The sequence below is a fragment of the Oncorhynchus nerka genome, linkage group LG13 (assembly GCF_034236695.1).
Source record: "Oncorhynchus nerka isolate Pitt River linkage group LG13, Oner_Uvic_2.0, whole genome shotgun sequence".
In the NCBI taxonomy this organism is placed as follows: Eukaryota; Metazoa; Chordata; class Actinopteri; order Salmoniformes; family Salmonidae; genus Oncorhynchus; species Oncorhynchus nerka.
In genome coordinates this window covers 9,933,353-9,949,913 of record NC_088408.1, presented here as the reverse complement: position 1 = coordinate 9,949,913, position 16,561 = coordinate 9,933,353, and the positions used below count along the sequence as shown (strand labels likewise).

Here is a 16,561-nt window from a genome sequence, read left to right as displayed (position 1 = left end):
ATGACGATGCCACGTTGAAAGTCACTGAGCTCTTCAGTACAGGCCGTTCTACTGCCAGTGTTTGTCTATGGAGATTGCATGGCTGAAGTCATCAACCGGTGTGGCTGAAATAGCTGAATCCACTCATTTAAAGGGGTGTCCACATACTTTTGTGTGTATAGTGTAGCTTTCTCATCTGATAAGTGGTGCGTTATCTTGGGTAATCAGTTGGTTTGAAAGGAACTGAAGTAGCCCGTCTTAAATGATTATTCTCTTAGGAGATGAAGGTTTTGTGAAGTCTTAGCAGGTCTTGTGTACGTAGATGCTAGTGTCTGTCGCAGAGAAATTCAGGTGCTTCTTTAACAACGGCTGTCTGGATCTCATGTAATGTCTATTTGTTTATTCTGCTTGATAAAAAAATTAAATAAACTTCAGATTAATTATAGCCTCTCTGACATCGAGGCCTAACCCAACATCTAACCCTTTTCTTCTCTGTCCTCTTCCTCTCTCTCCTCTTCCTGTCTTTCTCTCCCTTCCCCTCTCTCTCGCTCTCCTCTCTCACTCCTCTTCCTCCCACTCCTCTTCCTCTGTATCTCCTATTCCTTCCTCGTTCTCTCTCCTCTCGCTCCTCTCTCTGTCCTCTCTCCTCTCTCTCTCCTCTCTCTCCTCTCTGTCCTCTCTGTCCTCTCTCTGTCCTCTCTCTGTCCTCTCTCTCTCCTCTCTCTGTCCTCTCTCTCTCTCCTCTGCAGAGTTCACATTGCCCACCAGAGACCGAAGCAGCATGCAGACCTGAGGAGAACCAACACTAGCTACAACGTTCTCTCCCTCCTCCAGTCCTCCCAGCCACCAATGTTCTGTGAGGCTCTCTATCCTCTCCGCTCTCTCTATCCTCTCCTCTCTATCCTCTCCTCTCTCTCTCCTCCTCTCCTTTCTCTATCCTCTCCTCTCCCTGGGCATAATGATCCATCTCTACTGCTGAGCTCCACCTTACCCCACCTTACCCTCTAACCTCACCCCACCTTACCCTCTAACCTTACCCCACCTTACCCTCTAACCTCACCACACCTTACCCCCTAACCTTACCCCACCTTACCCTCTAACCTCACCCCACCTTACCCTCTAACCTTACCCCACCTTATCCTCTAACCTCACCCCACCTTACCCTCTAACCTCACCCCACCTTACCCTCTAACCTTACCCCACCTTACCCCCTAACCTCACCCTACCTTACCCCTAACCTCACCCCACATTACCCCTAACCTTACCCCACCTTACCCCTAACCTCACCCTACCTTACCCCTAACCTTACCCCACCTTACCCCCTAACCTCACCCCACCTTACCCCTAACCTTACCCCACCTTACCCCTAACCTCACCCTACCTTACCCCTAATCTTACCCCACCTTACCCTCTAACCTCACCCCACCTTACCCCCTAACCTCACCCCACCTTACCCCTAACCTTACCCCACCTTACCTTCTAACCTTACCCCAACCTCACCCCACCTTACCCCTAACCTTACCCCACCTTACCTTCTAACCTTACCCCACCTTACCTTCTAACCTAACCCCACCTTACCCCCTAACCTTACCCCACCTTACCCCTAACCTTACTCCCTGACCTTACTCCCTGACCTTACTCCCTGACCTTACTCCCTGACCTTACCCCCTAACCTTACCCCTGACCTTACCCCCTGACCTTACTCCCTGACCTTACCCCCTAACCTTACTCCACCATGACCAGTCTGAAGCGGTCTCAGACAGAGCGTTCGGTGGGCGGCTCGGTACCTGCCTCTGATGAATTCTACACCCGTCGCCTGCGCCTCCCCAATGGTGGCGCCCCCCCACCCCGCTCTGAGAGCGCCCACCTCACCTCCTCTTCCTCGTCTGGCTCCTCTTCCTCCTCCACCCCGGGGGTTCCCAAGATGGGGGTCAGGGCCCGCGTGGCAGACTGGCCCCCCAAAAGGGACGGAACGGGTGGAGTGTGGCACATCACCGTAGATACGGACTCTCCAAGTTCCACCATGTCATCTTCAGGTGGAGGAGAATGTGGGTCGGGCGGAGAAAGAGAGCGAGAGCGGAGCTCGGGTTCAGGCTCGGCGCCCACGGCCCATAGCAACCTCTCGGCTAAACTGGGCCACCTGATCAGCCCTCATGACTCCTCGATGCTCCGGAACATCCACAACACCCTGAAGAGCAAGATGCACCACAGCAGACATCACAGCAAAGACAACCGCTACCTGTCGCCAGACGGCTACCAGGGCTCGCCGCGTAAAGGCATGAGGCGTATCCGCCAGCGCTCCAACAGTGACATCACTATCTCTGAGCTGGAGGGTGACGGGGGCGAGGGCTGGTCCTTCTCCGGCTGGACGCCCATGCACCGAGAGTACGGAAGCACCTCCTCCATAGACAAACATACGGGCTCAGGGGAGAGCTTCTTCGATATGCTCAAGGTTTGTGTTTTAATTGATTGATTTAGTGGAATACCTTTCTGATAGATATCAGTTATCTATGATGCTCTGTCCATAAATATTTCCATTTTTTTTTTTTATCATGAAATCACATTTTATGGTTCTGCATATGTACCAAGATGTTCAAATAAACCTAATCTTTCTTAACCTAATTTTTACTTGTTGAACGAATGTATTGTTATATTCCTGTAGCAACTCTATATTTATTCTAGATATGTCAAATAAATCCATTCATTCCAGGGTTATACATCCCAGGAGGCTCCAGACCAGCGCAGCCCGGCACCGGACAGACTCAGGGAGCTGCTGACGGTCGCCCCGCACAAACAGGCTGCCTTAGATCTGCCTGATGGACCTCTGGGTCCTACCAGAGGTAGCCCCTCCAGTCGCCTGAAGGAAAGAGAGAAACAACTCAAGAGGAGATCCAAGGTATTGGACACGAACTGCACGGTTTACAGTCTCCTCATTGGTTGATTTGTAAATCTATGTTTCTGTTTCAGTTTGTTATTATGAGTCTGTATATTACACCAATATTCATATTTCATCAACATGTTTTATCCATACTTTATTTGTTAATGTGTTTGTGTTTATGCACAGTGAAGCAAACAACATTTCCCATGGGGATGATTTATTATTTACCTTTATTTAACCAGGCAAGTCAGTTAAGAACAAATTCTTATTTTCAATGACGGCCTAGGAACAGTGGGTTAACTGTCTTGTTCAGGGGCAGAAAGACAGATTTTGTACCTTGTCAGCTCGGGGATTTGAACTTGCAACCTTTGGTTACTAGTCCAACGCTCTAACCACTAGGCTACCCTGCCGCCCCTCCACTCTAACCACTAGGCTATCCTGCCGCCCCTCCACTCTAACCACTAGGCTACCCTGCCGCCCCTCCACTCTAACCACTAGGCTACCCTGCCGCCCCTCCACTCTAACCACTAGGCTATCCTGCCGCCCCCTCACTCTAACCACTAGGCTACCCTGCCGCCCCTCCACTCTAACCACTAGGCTACCCTGCCGCCCCTGCCCACTCTAACCACTAGGCTACCCTGCCGCCCCTCCACTCTAACCACTAGGCTACCCTGCCGCCCCTCCACTCTAACCACTAGGCTACCCTGCCGCCCCTCCACTCTAACCACTAGGCTACCCTGCCGCCCCTCCACTCTAACCACTAGGCTACCCTGCCGCCCCTCCACTCTAACCACTAGGCTACCCTGCCGCCCCTCCACTCTAACCACTAGGCTACCCTGCCGCCCCTACACTCTAACCACTAGGCTACCCTGCCGCCCCTCCACTCTAACCACTAGGCTATCCTGCCGCCCCTACACTCTAACCACTAGGCTATCCTGCCGCCCCTAAACTCTAACCACTAGGCCACCCTGCCGCCCCTACACTCTAACCACTAGGCTACCCTGCCGCCCCTACACTCTAACCACTAGGCCACCCTGCCGCCTCTACACTCTAACCACTAGGCTACCCTGCCGCCCCTACACTCTAACCACTAGGCCACCCTGCCGCCCCTACACTCTAACCACTAGGCCACCCTGCCGCCTCTATACTCTAACCACTAGGCTACCCTGCCGCCACATCAATGTTTTATCTTCTTCCAGTCGGAGACGGGCGGGGAGTCCATCTTCCGGAAGCTTCGTAGCGTCAAGGCCGAGGGCGACTCTTCCCGTGCCGGATCAGACATAGAAGACGGGGGGCGGGAGGACGGTAACAGCCCCAAACCCTGGACCTGTCAGAAGGGCTTCGCCCACTTTGACGTGCAGAGTATCCTCTTTAACCTCAACGAGGCCATCCAGGGACGACAGTCCGGTGGGAAACCCAAGAACACCACCACAGGAGCTTCTGCTGCCGCCGCCGCCTCGGCCTCTGCCACTTCCTCCCTCTCATCCAATCAGAGCGGAGTATACGGTGGGGGTGGGTCTCCGTGCGGGTCGCAGGAGGAGCTAAGTGGGAAGGAGGGGTGTCCGGGTACAGGAGGGGGACATGGCACTAACCCTGCCCTGGATCCTGGGGATGACAAGAGCAATGAACTGGTGCTGAACTGTCCCTGTTTCAGGAATGAACTGGGAGGAGAGGGAGAGAGGAACATCTGTCCTTCTAAACAGGTAGGACGAGGATACAATGAATACACTGGACACTCACACACACCGGCAATACGAATGCATGCAGGCACACACGCACACAATATACACTCACTCACACATCAGGTAATGGAATTTGTTATCTGGATAACGCTGATACCATTACCATCATAGATATTGAACCAAAGACGTAACTTTACGAGACCTGAAGTCTCTGCATTAGCTCAACTCTGTCATTCACCAGAATGACAGATGTTTACCTTGTCAGCTTGGGGATTCGATCCAGCAACCTTTTGGTTACTGGCCCAACGCCCTAACCCTCCAGGCTACCTGCCACCCCTGTAAGGGCCCGGGGCTGGGCTTCTACTAAGCTGACATATGGAATTGTTTTAAGACGGTCATATGGAATTGTTTTAAGATGGCCATACCAAGGATGATTTAACTATTTGATGTAGAATTTTAGGACCCTGTAGTTATAAAAAATAATTGTAATTCAAATTGATTTGATGAAACATTGAATTTACTTAGTTTGTTGCCTGAACTTTAGTTTATTGCCTGAACTTTAGTTTGTTGCCTGGACTTTTCAGACGCTACTGAAGATTTGGTAAGAAGACTGATTTTCAGGGTGTCTCCTGGTCGACACAGAACATGCAACAAAAAAAACATCTCTAGCTTTTAAACAAACGGTGGAATTGTTTTATTATGTGAATTAGATTACCACGCAGGCACGGACATCGACTCTAGGGGGAAATTACTTCTTAAAACCTCTTTGCTAGCGTTCCACTACGCCAACATCCGGTGAAATTGCAGAGCGCGAAATTCAAAATATAAAAATCGTAATATTAAACATTCATGAAAATACTAGTGTCTAACATAATTTAAAAGCTTAACTTCTTGTTAATCTGCTTTGTCAGATTTCAAAAAGGCTTTACGGCGAAAGCATACCATGCGATTATCAGAGGACAGCGCCCCACACCAAAATACATTTTCAAACCAGCACAGGCGTCACAAAATCACCAAATAGCGATAAAATAAATCACTTACCTTTGAAGATCTTCCTCTGTTTGCAATCCCAAGGGTCCCAGCTACACAATGAATGGTGGTTTTGTTCGATAAAGTCCCTCTTTATATAAAAAAAAAGTCTGTTTAGTTGGCGCCATTGATTTCATTAATCCACTCGTTTCACATTAATCCTCAGGTACTCTAATATCTAAATAAACGATCATATTTAAGACTGAGAATAGTATGTTCAGTAGGGAAAATAAATTACGAAGAGCGCACACCTTATTCACGAGCGTAACAAGACTACTTTTCTAATGAGACACCTTGGAAAAACTACAACTACTTGTTCATTTTTCAAAGAACAAGCCTGAAACCCTTTCTAAAGACTGATGACATCTAGTGGAAGCAATATCAACTGCAATCTGGGTCCTATATATTTGTTTTTCCCAGAGGCTATCATTGAAATAACCTGTGACCGAAAAAAAAAAAAAAATTCCGGATGGATTTTTTTTTCCCGCCTGCCATATCAGTTATATATCTGTTATACTCACAGATATTATTTTAACGGTTTTAGACACTTTAGAGTGTTTTCTATCAAATGCTACCAATGATATGCATATCCTAGCTTCTGGGCCTGAGTAACAGGCAGTTTACTTTGGGCACGTCATTCATCCGGACTTCCGAAACGCTCCCCCCGGGGCCTTAAGAGTTTTTAACACATTTAGAACCCATATACGCATTCAAAAGCAGTATATATAAGCATGTTCTGTATGCTTATGTCAACTCAAATAAAGTTGACCCCTTTACAGTTATCTCTATACTAACATTGTTCCTCTTGCCCCCTCCCAGCAGGGTAGTATAGGCAGTGGAGAGAGCTCTGGGGGGGGAGGTGGCTCAGAGGGGCCCCTGGAGACCAATCTCCCCCACTTCACCAATGCCGGGGTGGCCGTGCTGGAGGCCCCTAAAGATGGACAGGGACAACACGCCGACAGGGCCAAACGATCTGTGGAACACTGTGACCTGGGGGCCTACTACTACAGGAAATACTTCTATCTGAGGGGTGAGAGGGAGGGAGCTGGGGTACTATGACAGGAAGTGCTTCTACCACAATTGGTAGAGAGAGAGACCTGGGGTACTTGACAGGAAGTGCTTCTACAAAGGAGGGAGGGATGGTAGAGAGAGAGAGACCTGGGGTACTATGAACCTACAAGGAGGGAGGGATGGTAGAGAGAGAGACCTGGGGTACTATGACAGGAAGTTCTTCTACCTACAAGGAGGGAGGGATGGTAGAGAGACCTGGGGTACTATGACAGGAAGTGCTTCTACCTTGGTAGAGAGAGGAGACCTGGGGGCAGGAAGTTCTTCTACCTACAAGGAGGGAGGGATGGTAGAAGAGAGACCTGGGGTACTTTGCTTCTCCTACAAGGAGGGAGGATGGTAGAGAGAGAGAGACCTGGGGTACTATGACAGGAAGTTCTTCTACCTACAAGGAGGGAGGGAAGGATGGTAGAGAGAGAGACCTGGGGTACTATGACAGGAAGTGCTTCTACCTACAAGGAGGGAGGGATGGTAGAGAGGGAGACCTGGGGTACTATGACAGGAAGTGCTTCTACCTACAAGGAGGGAGGGATGGTAGAGAGAGAGAGACCTGGGGTACTATGACAGGAAGTGCTTCTACCTACAAGGAGGGAGGGATGGTAGAGAGGGAGACCTGGGGTACTATGAGAGGAAGTGCTTCTACCTACAAGGAGGGAGGGATGGTAGAGAGAGAGACCTGGGGTACTATGACAGGAAGTTCTTCTACCTACAAGGAGGGAGGGGGATGGTAGAGAGAGACCTGGGGTACTATGACAGGAAGTGCTTCTACCTACAAGGAGGGAGGGATGGTAGAGAGAGAGACCTGGGGTACTATGACAGGAAGTTCTTCTACCTACAAGGAGGGAGGGATGGTAGAGAGAGACCTGGGGTACTATGACAGGAAGTGCTTCTCTACAAGGAGGGGAGGGATGGTAGAGAGAGAGACCTGGGGTACTATGACAGGAAGTGCTTCTACGTACAAGGAGGGAGGGATGGTAGAGAGAGAGAGACCTGGGGTACTATGACAGGAAGTGCTTCTACCTACAAGGAGGGAGGGAGTGATGGTAGAGAGAGAGACCTGGGGTACTATGACAGGAAGTGCTTCTACCTACAAGGAGGGAGGGATGGTAGAGAGAGAGACCTGGGGTACTATGACAGGAAGTGCTTCTACCTACAAGGAGGGAGGTAGATGGTAGAGAGGGAGACCTGGGGTACTTCAAAGACAGGAAGTGCTTCTACCTACAAGGAGGGAGGGAGGGATGGTAGAGTGAGAGAGACCTGGGGTACTATGACAGGAAGTGCTTCTACCTACAAGGAGGGAGGGAGTGATGGTAGAGAGAGAGACCTGGGTACTATGACAGGAAGTGCTTCTACCTACAAGGAGGGGAGGGATGGTAGAGAGAGAGACCTGGGGTACTATGACAGGAAGTGCTTCTACCTAAAGGAGGGAGGGATGGTAGAGAGAGAGAGACCTGGAGTACTATGACAGGAAGTGCTTCTACCTACAAGGAGGGAGGGATGGTAGAGAGAGAGAGACCTGGAGTACTATGACAGTAACTTCTTCTACCTACAAGGAGGGAGGGAGTGATGGTAGAGAGAGAGACCTGGGGTACTATGACAGGAAGTTCTTCTACCTACAAGGAGGGAGGGATGGTAGAGCGAGAGAGACCTGGGGTACTATGACAGGAAGTGCTTCTACCTACAAGGAGGGAGGGATGGTAGAGAGAGAGAGACCTACTATGACAGGAAGTGCTTCCACCTACAAGGAGGGAGGGATGGTAGAGGGAGAGAGAGACCTGGGGTACTATGACAGGAAGTGCTTCTACCTAGGAGGGGAGGGATGGTAGAGAGGAGAGACCTGGGGTACTATGACAGGAAGTGCTTCTATGGAGGGAGGAGTGGTAGAGCTTCTACCTACAAGGAGGGAGGGATGGTAGAGAGAGACCTGGGTACAACAGGAAGTGAGGAGGGAGGGATGGTAGAGAGAGAGACCTGGGGTACTATGACAGGAAGTTCTTCTACCTACAAGGAGGGAGGGATGGTAGAGAGAGAGAGACCTTACTATGACAGGAAGTGCTTCTACCTACAAGGAGGGAGGGATGGTAGAGAGAGGACCTGGGGTACTATGACAGGAAGTGCTTCTACCTACAAGGAGGGAGGGATGGTAGAGAGAGAGACCTGGGGTACTATGAGGAAGTGCTTCTACCTACAAGGAGGGGAGGGAGGGATGGTAGAGTGAGAGACCTGGGGTACTATGACAGGAAGTGCTTCTACCTACAAGGAGGGAGGGATGGTAGAGAGAGAGAGACCTGGGGTACTATGACAGGAAGTGCTTCTACCTACAAGGATGGAGGGATGGTAGAGAGAGAGACCTGGGGTACTATGGGATGGGAGGGAGGGATAGAGAGAGAGACCTGGGGTACTATGACAGGAAGTGCTTCTACCTACAAGGAGGGAGGGATGGTAGAGAGAGAGACCTGGGCTACTATGACAGGAAGTGCTTCTACCTACAAGTAGGGAGGGATGGTAGAGACCGAGAGACCTGGGGTACTATGACAGGAAGTGCTTCTACCTACAAGGAGGGAGGTAGTGATGGTAGAGAGGGAGACCTGGGGTACTATGACATGAAGTGCTTCTACCTACAAGGAGGGAGGGAGGGATGGTAGAGTGAGAGACCTGGGGTACTATGACAGGAAGTGCTTCTACCTACAAGGAGGGAGGGATGGTAGAGAGAGAGACCTGACTATGACCTGGGGAGGGAGGTAGTGATGGTGAGGAGACCTGGGGTACTAGAAGGAAGTGCTTCTACCTACAAGGAGGGAGGGAGGGATGGTAGAGAGAGAGACCTGGGGTACTATGACAGGAAGTGCTTCTACCTACAAGGAGGGAGGGAGTGATGGTAGAGAGAGACCTGGGGTACTATGGACCTACAAGGAGGGATGGTAGAGAGAGAGACCTGGGGTACTATGACAGGAAGTGCTTCTACCTACAAGGAGGGAGGGATGGTAGAGAGAGAGAGACCTGGAGTACTATGACAGGAAGTGCTTCTACCTACAAGGAGGGAGGGATGGTAGAGAGAGAGAGACCTGGAGTACTATGACAGGAACTTCTTCTACCTACAAGGAGGGAGGGAGTGATGGTAGAGAGAGACTATGACAGGAAGTTCTTCTACCTACAAGGAGGGAGGGATGGTAGAGCGAGAGACCTGGGGTACTATGACAGGAAGTGCTTCTACCTACAAGGAGGGAGGGATGGTAGAGAGAGAGAGACCTGGGGTACTATGACAGGAAGGGGAGGGATGGTAGAGAGAGAGACCTGGGGTACTATGACAGGAAGTGCTATGGAGGGAGGGATGGTAGAGAGAGAGAGACCTGGGGTACTATGACAGGAAGTGCTTCTACCTACAAGGAGGGAGGGAGTGATGGTAGAGCGAGAGACCTGGGGTACTATGACAGGAAGTGCTTCTACGTACAAGGAGGGAGGGATGGTAGAGAGAGACCTGGGGTACTATGACAGGAAGTGCTTCTACCTACAAGGAGGGAGGGATGGTAGAGAGAGAGACCTGGGGTACTATGACAGGAAGTTCTTCTACCTACAAGGAGGGAGGGATGGTAGAGAGAGAGAGACCTGGGGTACTATGACAGGAAGTGCTTCTACCTACAAGGAGGGAGGGAGTGATGGTAGAGAGAGAGACCTGGGGTACTATGACAGGAAGTGCTTCTACCTACAAGGAGGAGGGACCTGAGAGAGAGACCTGGGGTACTATGACAGGAAGTGCTTCTACCTACAAGGAGGGAGGGAGGGATGGTAGAGTGAGAGACCTGGGGTACTATGACAGGAAGTGCTTCTACCTACAAGGAGGGAGGGATGGTAGAGAGAGAGAGACCTGGGGTACTATGACAGGAAGTGCTTCTACCTACAAGGATGGAGGGATGGTAGAGAGAGAGACCTGGGGTACTATGACAGGAAGTGCTTCTACCTACAAGGAGGGAGGGATGGTAGAGAGAGAGACCTGGGGTACTATGACAGGAAGTGCTTCTACCTACAAGGAGGGAGGGATGGTAGAGAGAGAGACCTGGGCTACTATGACAGGAAGTGCTTCTACCTACAAGTAGGGAGGGATGGTAGAGACCGAGAGACCTGGGGTACTATGACAGGAAGTGCTTCTACCTACAAGGAGGGAGGTAGTGATGGTAGAGAGGGAGACCTGGGGTACTATGACATGAAGTGCTTCTACCTACAAGGAGGGAGGGAGGGATGGTAGAGTGAGAGACCTGGGGTACTATGACAGGAAGTGCTTCTACATACAAGGAGGGAGGGATGGTAGAGAGAGAGAGACCTGGGGTACTATGACAGGAAGTTATTCTACCTACAAGGAGGGAGGGATGGTAGAGAGAGAGAGACCTGGGGTACTATGACAGGAAGTGCTTCTACCTACAAGGAGGGAGGGATGGTAGAGAGAGAGAGACCTGGGGTACTATGACAGGAAGTGCTTCTACCTACAAGGGAGGGATGGTAGAGAGGGAGAGTTAGGGTCCTACCACTACAGACCATAGAGATGTTGATTTATTAATTTCTAAAGTCATCTGGATATTTGATCTTTGGAAATATAAGATTGTCTGAAAATAGAATATGAAAGCAGGTAGATTTGCGTCAGGTTGTAGGGTTGACATCAGGTTGTAGGGTTGACATCAGGCTGTAGGTTGACATCAGGTTGTAGGGTTGACATCAGGTTGTAGGGTTGACATCAGGTTGTAGGGTTGACATCAGGTTGTAGGGTTGACATCAGGTTGTAGGGTTGACATCAGGTTGTAGGGTTGACATCAGGTTGTAGGGTTGACATCAGGCTGTAGGTTGACATCAGGCTGTAGGTTGACATCAGGCTGTAGGTTGACATCACATCAGGCTGTAGATTGACATCACATCAGGCTGTAGATTGACATCAGGCTGTATGTTGACATCACATCAGGCTGTAGGTTGACATCACATCAGGCTGTAGGTTGACATCACATCAGGCTGTAGGTTGACATCACATCAGGCTGTAGGGTGACATCACATCAGGCTGTAGATTGACATCAGGTTGTAGGGTTGACATCAGGTTGTAGGGTTGACATCAGGTTGTAGGGTTGACATCAGGCTGTAGGTTGACATCAGGCTGTAGGTTGACATCAGGCTGTAGGTTGACATCACATCAGGCTGTAGATTGACATCACATCAGGCTGTAGATTGACATCAGGCTGTATGTTGACATCACATCAGGCTGTAGGTTGACATCACATCAGGCTGTAGGTTGACATCACATCAGGCTGTAGGTTGACATCACATCAGGCTGTAGGGTGACATCACATCAGGCTGTAGATTGACATCAGGCTGTAGGTTGACATCACATCAGGCATCAGGCTGTAGGTTGACATCAGGCTGTAGGTTGACATCAGGCTGTAGGTTGACATCAGGCTGTAGGTTGACATCACATCAGGCTGTAGGTTGACATCACATCAGGCTGTAGATTGACATCAGGCTGTAGGTTGACATCACATCAGGCTGTAGGTTGACATCAGGCTGTAGGTTGACATCACATCAGGCTGTAGGTTGACATCAGGCTGTAGGTTGACATCAGGCTGTAGGTTGACATCAGGCTGTAGGTTGACATCAGGCTGTAGATTGACATCACATCAGGCTGTAGGTTGACATCACATCAGGCTGTAGGTTGACATCACATCAGGCTGTAGGTTGACATCAGGTTGTAGGGTTGACATCAGGTTGTAGGGTTGACATCAGGTTGTAGGGTTGACATCAGGTTGTAGGGTTGACATCAGGCTGTAGGGTTGACATCAGGCTGTAGGTTGACATCACATCAGGCTGTGGGTTGACATCAGGTTGTAGGGTTGACATCAGGCTGTAGGTTGACATCAGGTTGTAGGGTTGACATCAGGTTGTGGGTTGACATCAGGTTGTGGGTTGACATCAGGTTGTAGGGTTGACATCAGGTTGTAGGGTTGACATCAGGTTGTAGGGTTGACATCAGGTTGTAGGGTTGACATCAGGTTGTAGGGTTGACATCAGGTTGTAGGTTGACATCAGGTTGTAGGTTGACATCAGGCTGTAGGTTGACATCAGGCTGTAGGGTTGACATCAGGTTGTAGGGTTGACATCAGGTTGTAGGGTTGACATCAGGTTGTAGGGTTGACATCAGGTTGTACATCAGGTTGTAGGGTTGACATCAGGACATCAGGTAGGGTTGACATCAGGTTGTAGGGTTGACATCAGGTTGTAGGGTTGACATCAGGTTGTAGGGTTGACATCAGGTTGTAGGGTTGACATCAGGTTGTAGGGTTGACATCAGGTTGTAGGTTTGACATCAGGTTGTAGGGTTGACATCAGGTTGTAGGGTTGACATCAGGTTGTAGGGTTGACATCAGGTTGTAGGGTTGACATCAGGTTGTAGGGTTGACATCAGGTTGTAGGGTTGACATCAGGTTGTAGGGTTGACATCAGGTTGTAGGGTTGACATCAGGTTGTAGGGTTGACATCAGGTTGTAGGTTGACATTAGACTGTGTGGGCTAATTCTCCTATATTGCAAATATACATTTTTAAAAATCCCCCTCTCTTCCTGTTTCGCACCCACAACCCCTCTCTTTCCCTCTCTCTTGTCCCTCCCTCTCTCTCGTCTCTCTCTCCTCCCTCCCTTCTCTCTCTCCTCCCTCCCTCCCTCTTGTCCAGAGCATTGGAACTACCTGGGTGTAGACGAGACTCTAGGTCCAGTTGCAGTGAGTCTGAGGAGAGAGAAACTAGAGGAACACAAGGAGCATGGACAACAGTACAACTACAGAGTCATCTTCAGAACCAGCGAGGTAACAAGACAGTACACGAACTAAACCCCCCCGTTTCTCACCCGTCTCCCATCCAGTCTCCCCTTGTTCTTTCTCTTGTTCATATTATTTTTGCTAGTGAATAATCAGGCTTGTTCGTATTATTTTTGCTAGTGAATAATCAGGCTTGTTCATATTATTGTTGCTAGTGAATAACCAGGCTTGTTCGTATTATTGTTGCTAGTGAATAACCAGGCTTGTTCGTATTATTGTTGCTAGTGAATAATCAGGCTTGTTCGTATTATTGTTGCTAGTGAATAATCAGGCTTGTTCGTATTATTGTTGCTAGTGAATAACCAGGCTTGTTCGTATTATTGTTGCTAGTGAATAACCAGGCTTGTTCGTAGTGTATTCTCGCCTCTTCATTTCCCACAACTCATTGATCTCAACTTCTCAAGTCAATCAGCTTCAACTACTTCTTCACTTCCTTCAACCCTGGTATACTATAGACAATAATGTCAATCACCTCCCTCCCTCCCTCCACCTCTTCTCTTCCTCTGTCCCCCTGCACTCCTCTCTCCACCTCTCGTCCATTCCACCTCTCCTCTGTCGACCTCTCCTCTGTCCACCTGTCCACCTGTCCACCTGTCCTCTGTCCACCTGTCCTCTGTCCTCTGTCGACCTCTCCTCTGTCGACCTGTCCTCTGTCGACCTGTCCTCTGTCCACCTGTCCTCTGTCCACCTGTCCTCTGTCCACCTGTCCTCTGTCCACCTGTCCTCTGTCCACCTGTCCTCTGTCCACCTGTCCTCTGTCCACCTGTCCTCTGTCCACCTGTCCTCTGTCCACCTGTCCTCTGTCCTCTGTCGACCTGTCCTCTGTCCTCTGTCGACCTGTCCTCTGTCGACCTGTCCTCTGTCGACCTGTCCTCTGTCCTCTGTCGACCTGTCCTCTGTCGACCTGTCCTCTGTCCTCTGTCGACCTGTCCTCTGTCCTCTGTCGACCTGTCCTCTGTCCTCTGTCGACCTGTCCTCTGTCGACCTGTCCTCTGTCGACCTGTCCTCTGTCCTCTGTCGACCTGTCCTCTGTCGACCTGTCCTCTGTCCTCTGTCGACCTGTCCTCTGTCCTCTGTCGACCTGTCCTCTGTCCTCTGTCGACCTGTCCTCTGTCCTCTGTCGACCTGTCCTCTGTCCCTCTGTCGACCTGTCCTCTGTCGACCTGTCCTCTGTCGACCTGTCCTCTGTCGACCTGTCCTCTTGCCACCTGTCCTCTTGCCACCTGTCCTCTTGCCACCTGTCCTCTTGCCACCTGTCCTCTTGCCACCTTTCCTCTTGCCACCTTTCCTCTTGCCACCTTTCCTCTTGCCACCTTTCCTCTTCCCACCTTTCCTCTTCCCACCTGTCCTCTCTCTCCACCTGTCCTCTTGCCACCTGTCCTCTCTCTCCACCTGTCCTCTCTCTACCTGTCCTCACTCCTCCTCTGCACTTCTCTCTTCTCTTCTCCACGTGCTGCTATTTCCAGCCTCGAAGGTGGGCAGGTGTGTGAGTGTGTGTAGGTTGAGACCACGTCAGCGGAAGAATAGTTTAGTCCAGTGTTCTGGCTCCTCTCCACCTCCTCTCTCCTCTCCACCTCCTCTCTCCTCTCCACCTCCTCTCCACCTCCTCTCTCCTCTCCACCTCCTCTCCACCTCATCTCTCCTCTCCACCTCCTCTCCACCTCCTCTCTCCTCTCCACCTCCTCTCTCCTCTCCACCTCCTCTCCACCTCCTTTCTCCTCTCCACCTCCTCTCTCCTCTCCACCATCAACACATTTACCTCCACAGGGCCTCCGTCAGAACACTACAATAATACACTTGGATCACATGTAATAATATCCAGCATATTTAACCGCATTTAAAAACCCAAGGACACTGTACTGTACGGTGAGTCACTTCTCAGTGAGAGCACAGGGACATGAACACACACACACACACACACACACACACACACACACACACACACACACAGGTCCTTCTAGAAGGCAGGTCCTTCTACACTTTCTATTATTCATGGTGTCCTGAAGGTTGTTTTAACCTCTGTGTGTGTGTGTGTTGTCACCTCAGGAAGTTAGTTTTAGCCTTAAATTCCAAAGGAATAGAGACATTTCAAATGTCATATTATGTCTATATACAGTGTTTTAACGTGCAAAAGGAAAATAAATAGACATTATTTACTCTCTCTCTGTTTCTCTCTCTGTTTCTATCTGCCAGATTAGACAGCCTGGTCTGGTGTAATAATGGAAGTCTCTTTTTCCCTGCCTCTCCTCACCCCACTTCCTATCCTCTCCTCTCCTCACCCCACTTCCTATCACCTCCTCTCCTCTCCTCACCCCACTTCCTATCACCTCCTCTCCTCTCCTCACCCCACTTCCTATCACCTCCTCTCCTCTCCTCACCCCACTTCCTATCACCTCCTCTCCTTTCCTCTCCTCACCCCACTTCCTATCACCTCCTCTCCTTTCCTCTCCTTCACCCCACTTCCTATCACCTCCTCTCCTTTCCTCTCCTCACCCCAATTCCTATCCCCTCCTCTCCTCACCCCACTTCCTATCCCCTCCGCTCCTTTCCTCTCCTCACCCCACTTCCTATCACCTCATCTCCTCTCCTCACCCCACTTCCTATCACCTCCTCTCTCTCTCCTCACCCCACTTCCTATCACCTCCTCTCCTTTCCTCACCCACTTCCTATCACCTCCTCTCCTCTCCTCACCCCACTTCCTATCACCTCCTCTCCTCACCCCACTTCCTATCACCTCCTCTCCTTTCCTCACCCCACTTCCTATCACCTCCTCTCCTCTCCTCACCCCACTTCCTATCACCTCCTCTCCTCTCCTCTCCTCACCCCACTTCCTATCACCTCCTCTCCTCTCCTCACCCCACTTCTTATCACCTCCTCTCCTCACCCCACTTCCTATCACCTCCTCTCCTCTCCACCCCACTTCCTATCACCTCTCCTCACCACACTTCCTATCACCTCCTCTCCTCACCACACTCCTCACCACACTTCCTATCACCTCCTCCTCTCCTCACCACACTTCCTATCACCTCTCCTCTCCTCACCCCACTTCCTATCACCTCTCCTCTCCTCACCCCACTTCCTA

General features: G+C 50.4%; 1 protein-coding gene and 1 long non-coding RNA gene across 3 annotated transcripts in view; both read left to right on the top strand.

Moving 5' to 3' along the window:
- LOC115118118 (uncharacterized) overlaps nucleotides 1-900 on the top strand; it is a 123,383-nt gene extending 122,483 nt beyond the window's left edge. Inside the window, exon 3 of the long non-coding RNA XR_003861786.2 lies at nucleotides 729-900. This is a non-coding gene — a long non-coding RNA (uncharacterized LOC115118118). The remainder of the gene's footprint in view (nucleotides 1-728) is intronic.
- Nucleotides 901-1,480: 580 nt separating this feature from the next.
- Nucleotides 1,481-16,561, top strand: part of sipa1l1 (signal-induced proliferation-associated 1 like 1) — a 95,483-nt gene continuing 80,402 nt past the window's right edge. For both annotated transcript variants that reach the window (XM_065026185.1, XM_065026184.1), the window contains exons 1-5: nucleotides 1,481-2,431; nucleotides 2,690-2,875; nucleotides 4,057-4,560; nucleotides 6,388-6,598; nucleotides 13,337-13,467. In XM_065026185.1, coding sequence (XP_064882257.1) covers nucleotides 1,715-2,431; nucleotides 2,690-2,875; nucleotides 4,057-4,560; nucleotides 6,388-6,598; nucleotides 13,337-13,467 — 1,749 coding nt within the window. In that variant the 5' untranslated portion in view covers nucleotides 1,481-1,714. The remainder of the gene's footprint in view (nucleotides 2,432-2,689; nucleotides 2,876-4,056; nucleotides 4,561-6,387; nucleotides 6,599-13,336; nucleotides 13,468-16,561) is intronic.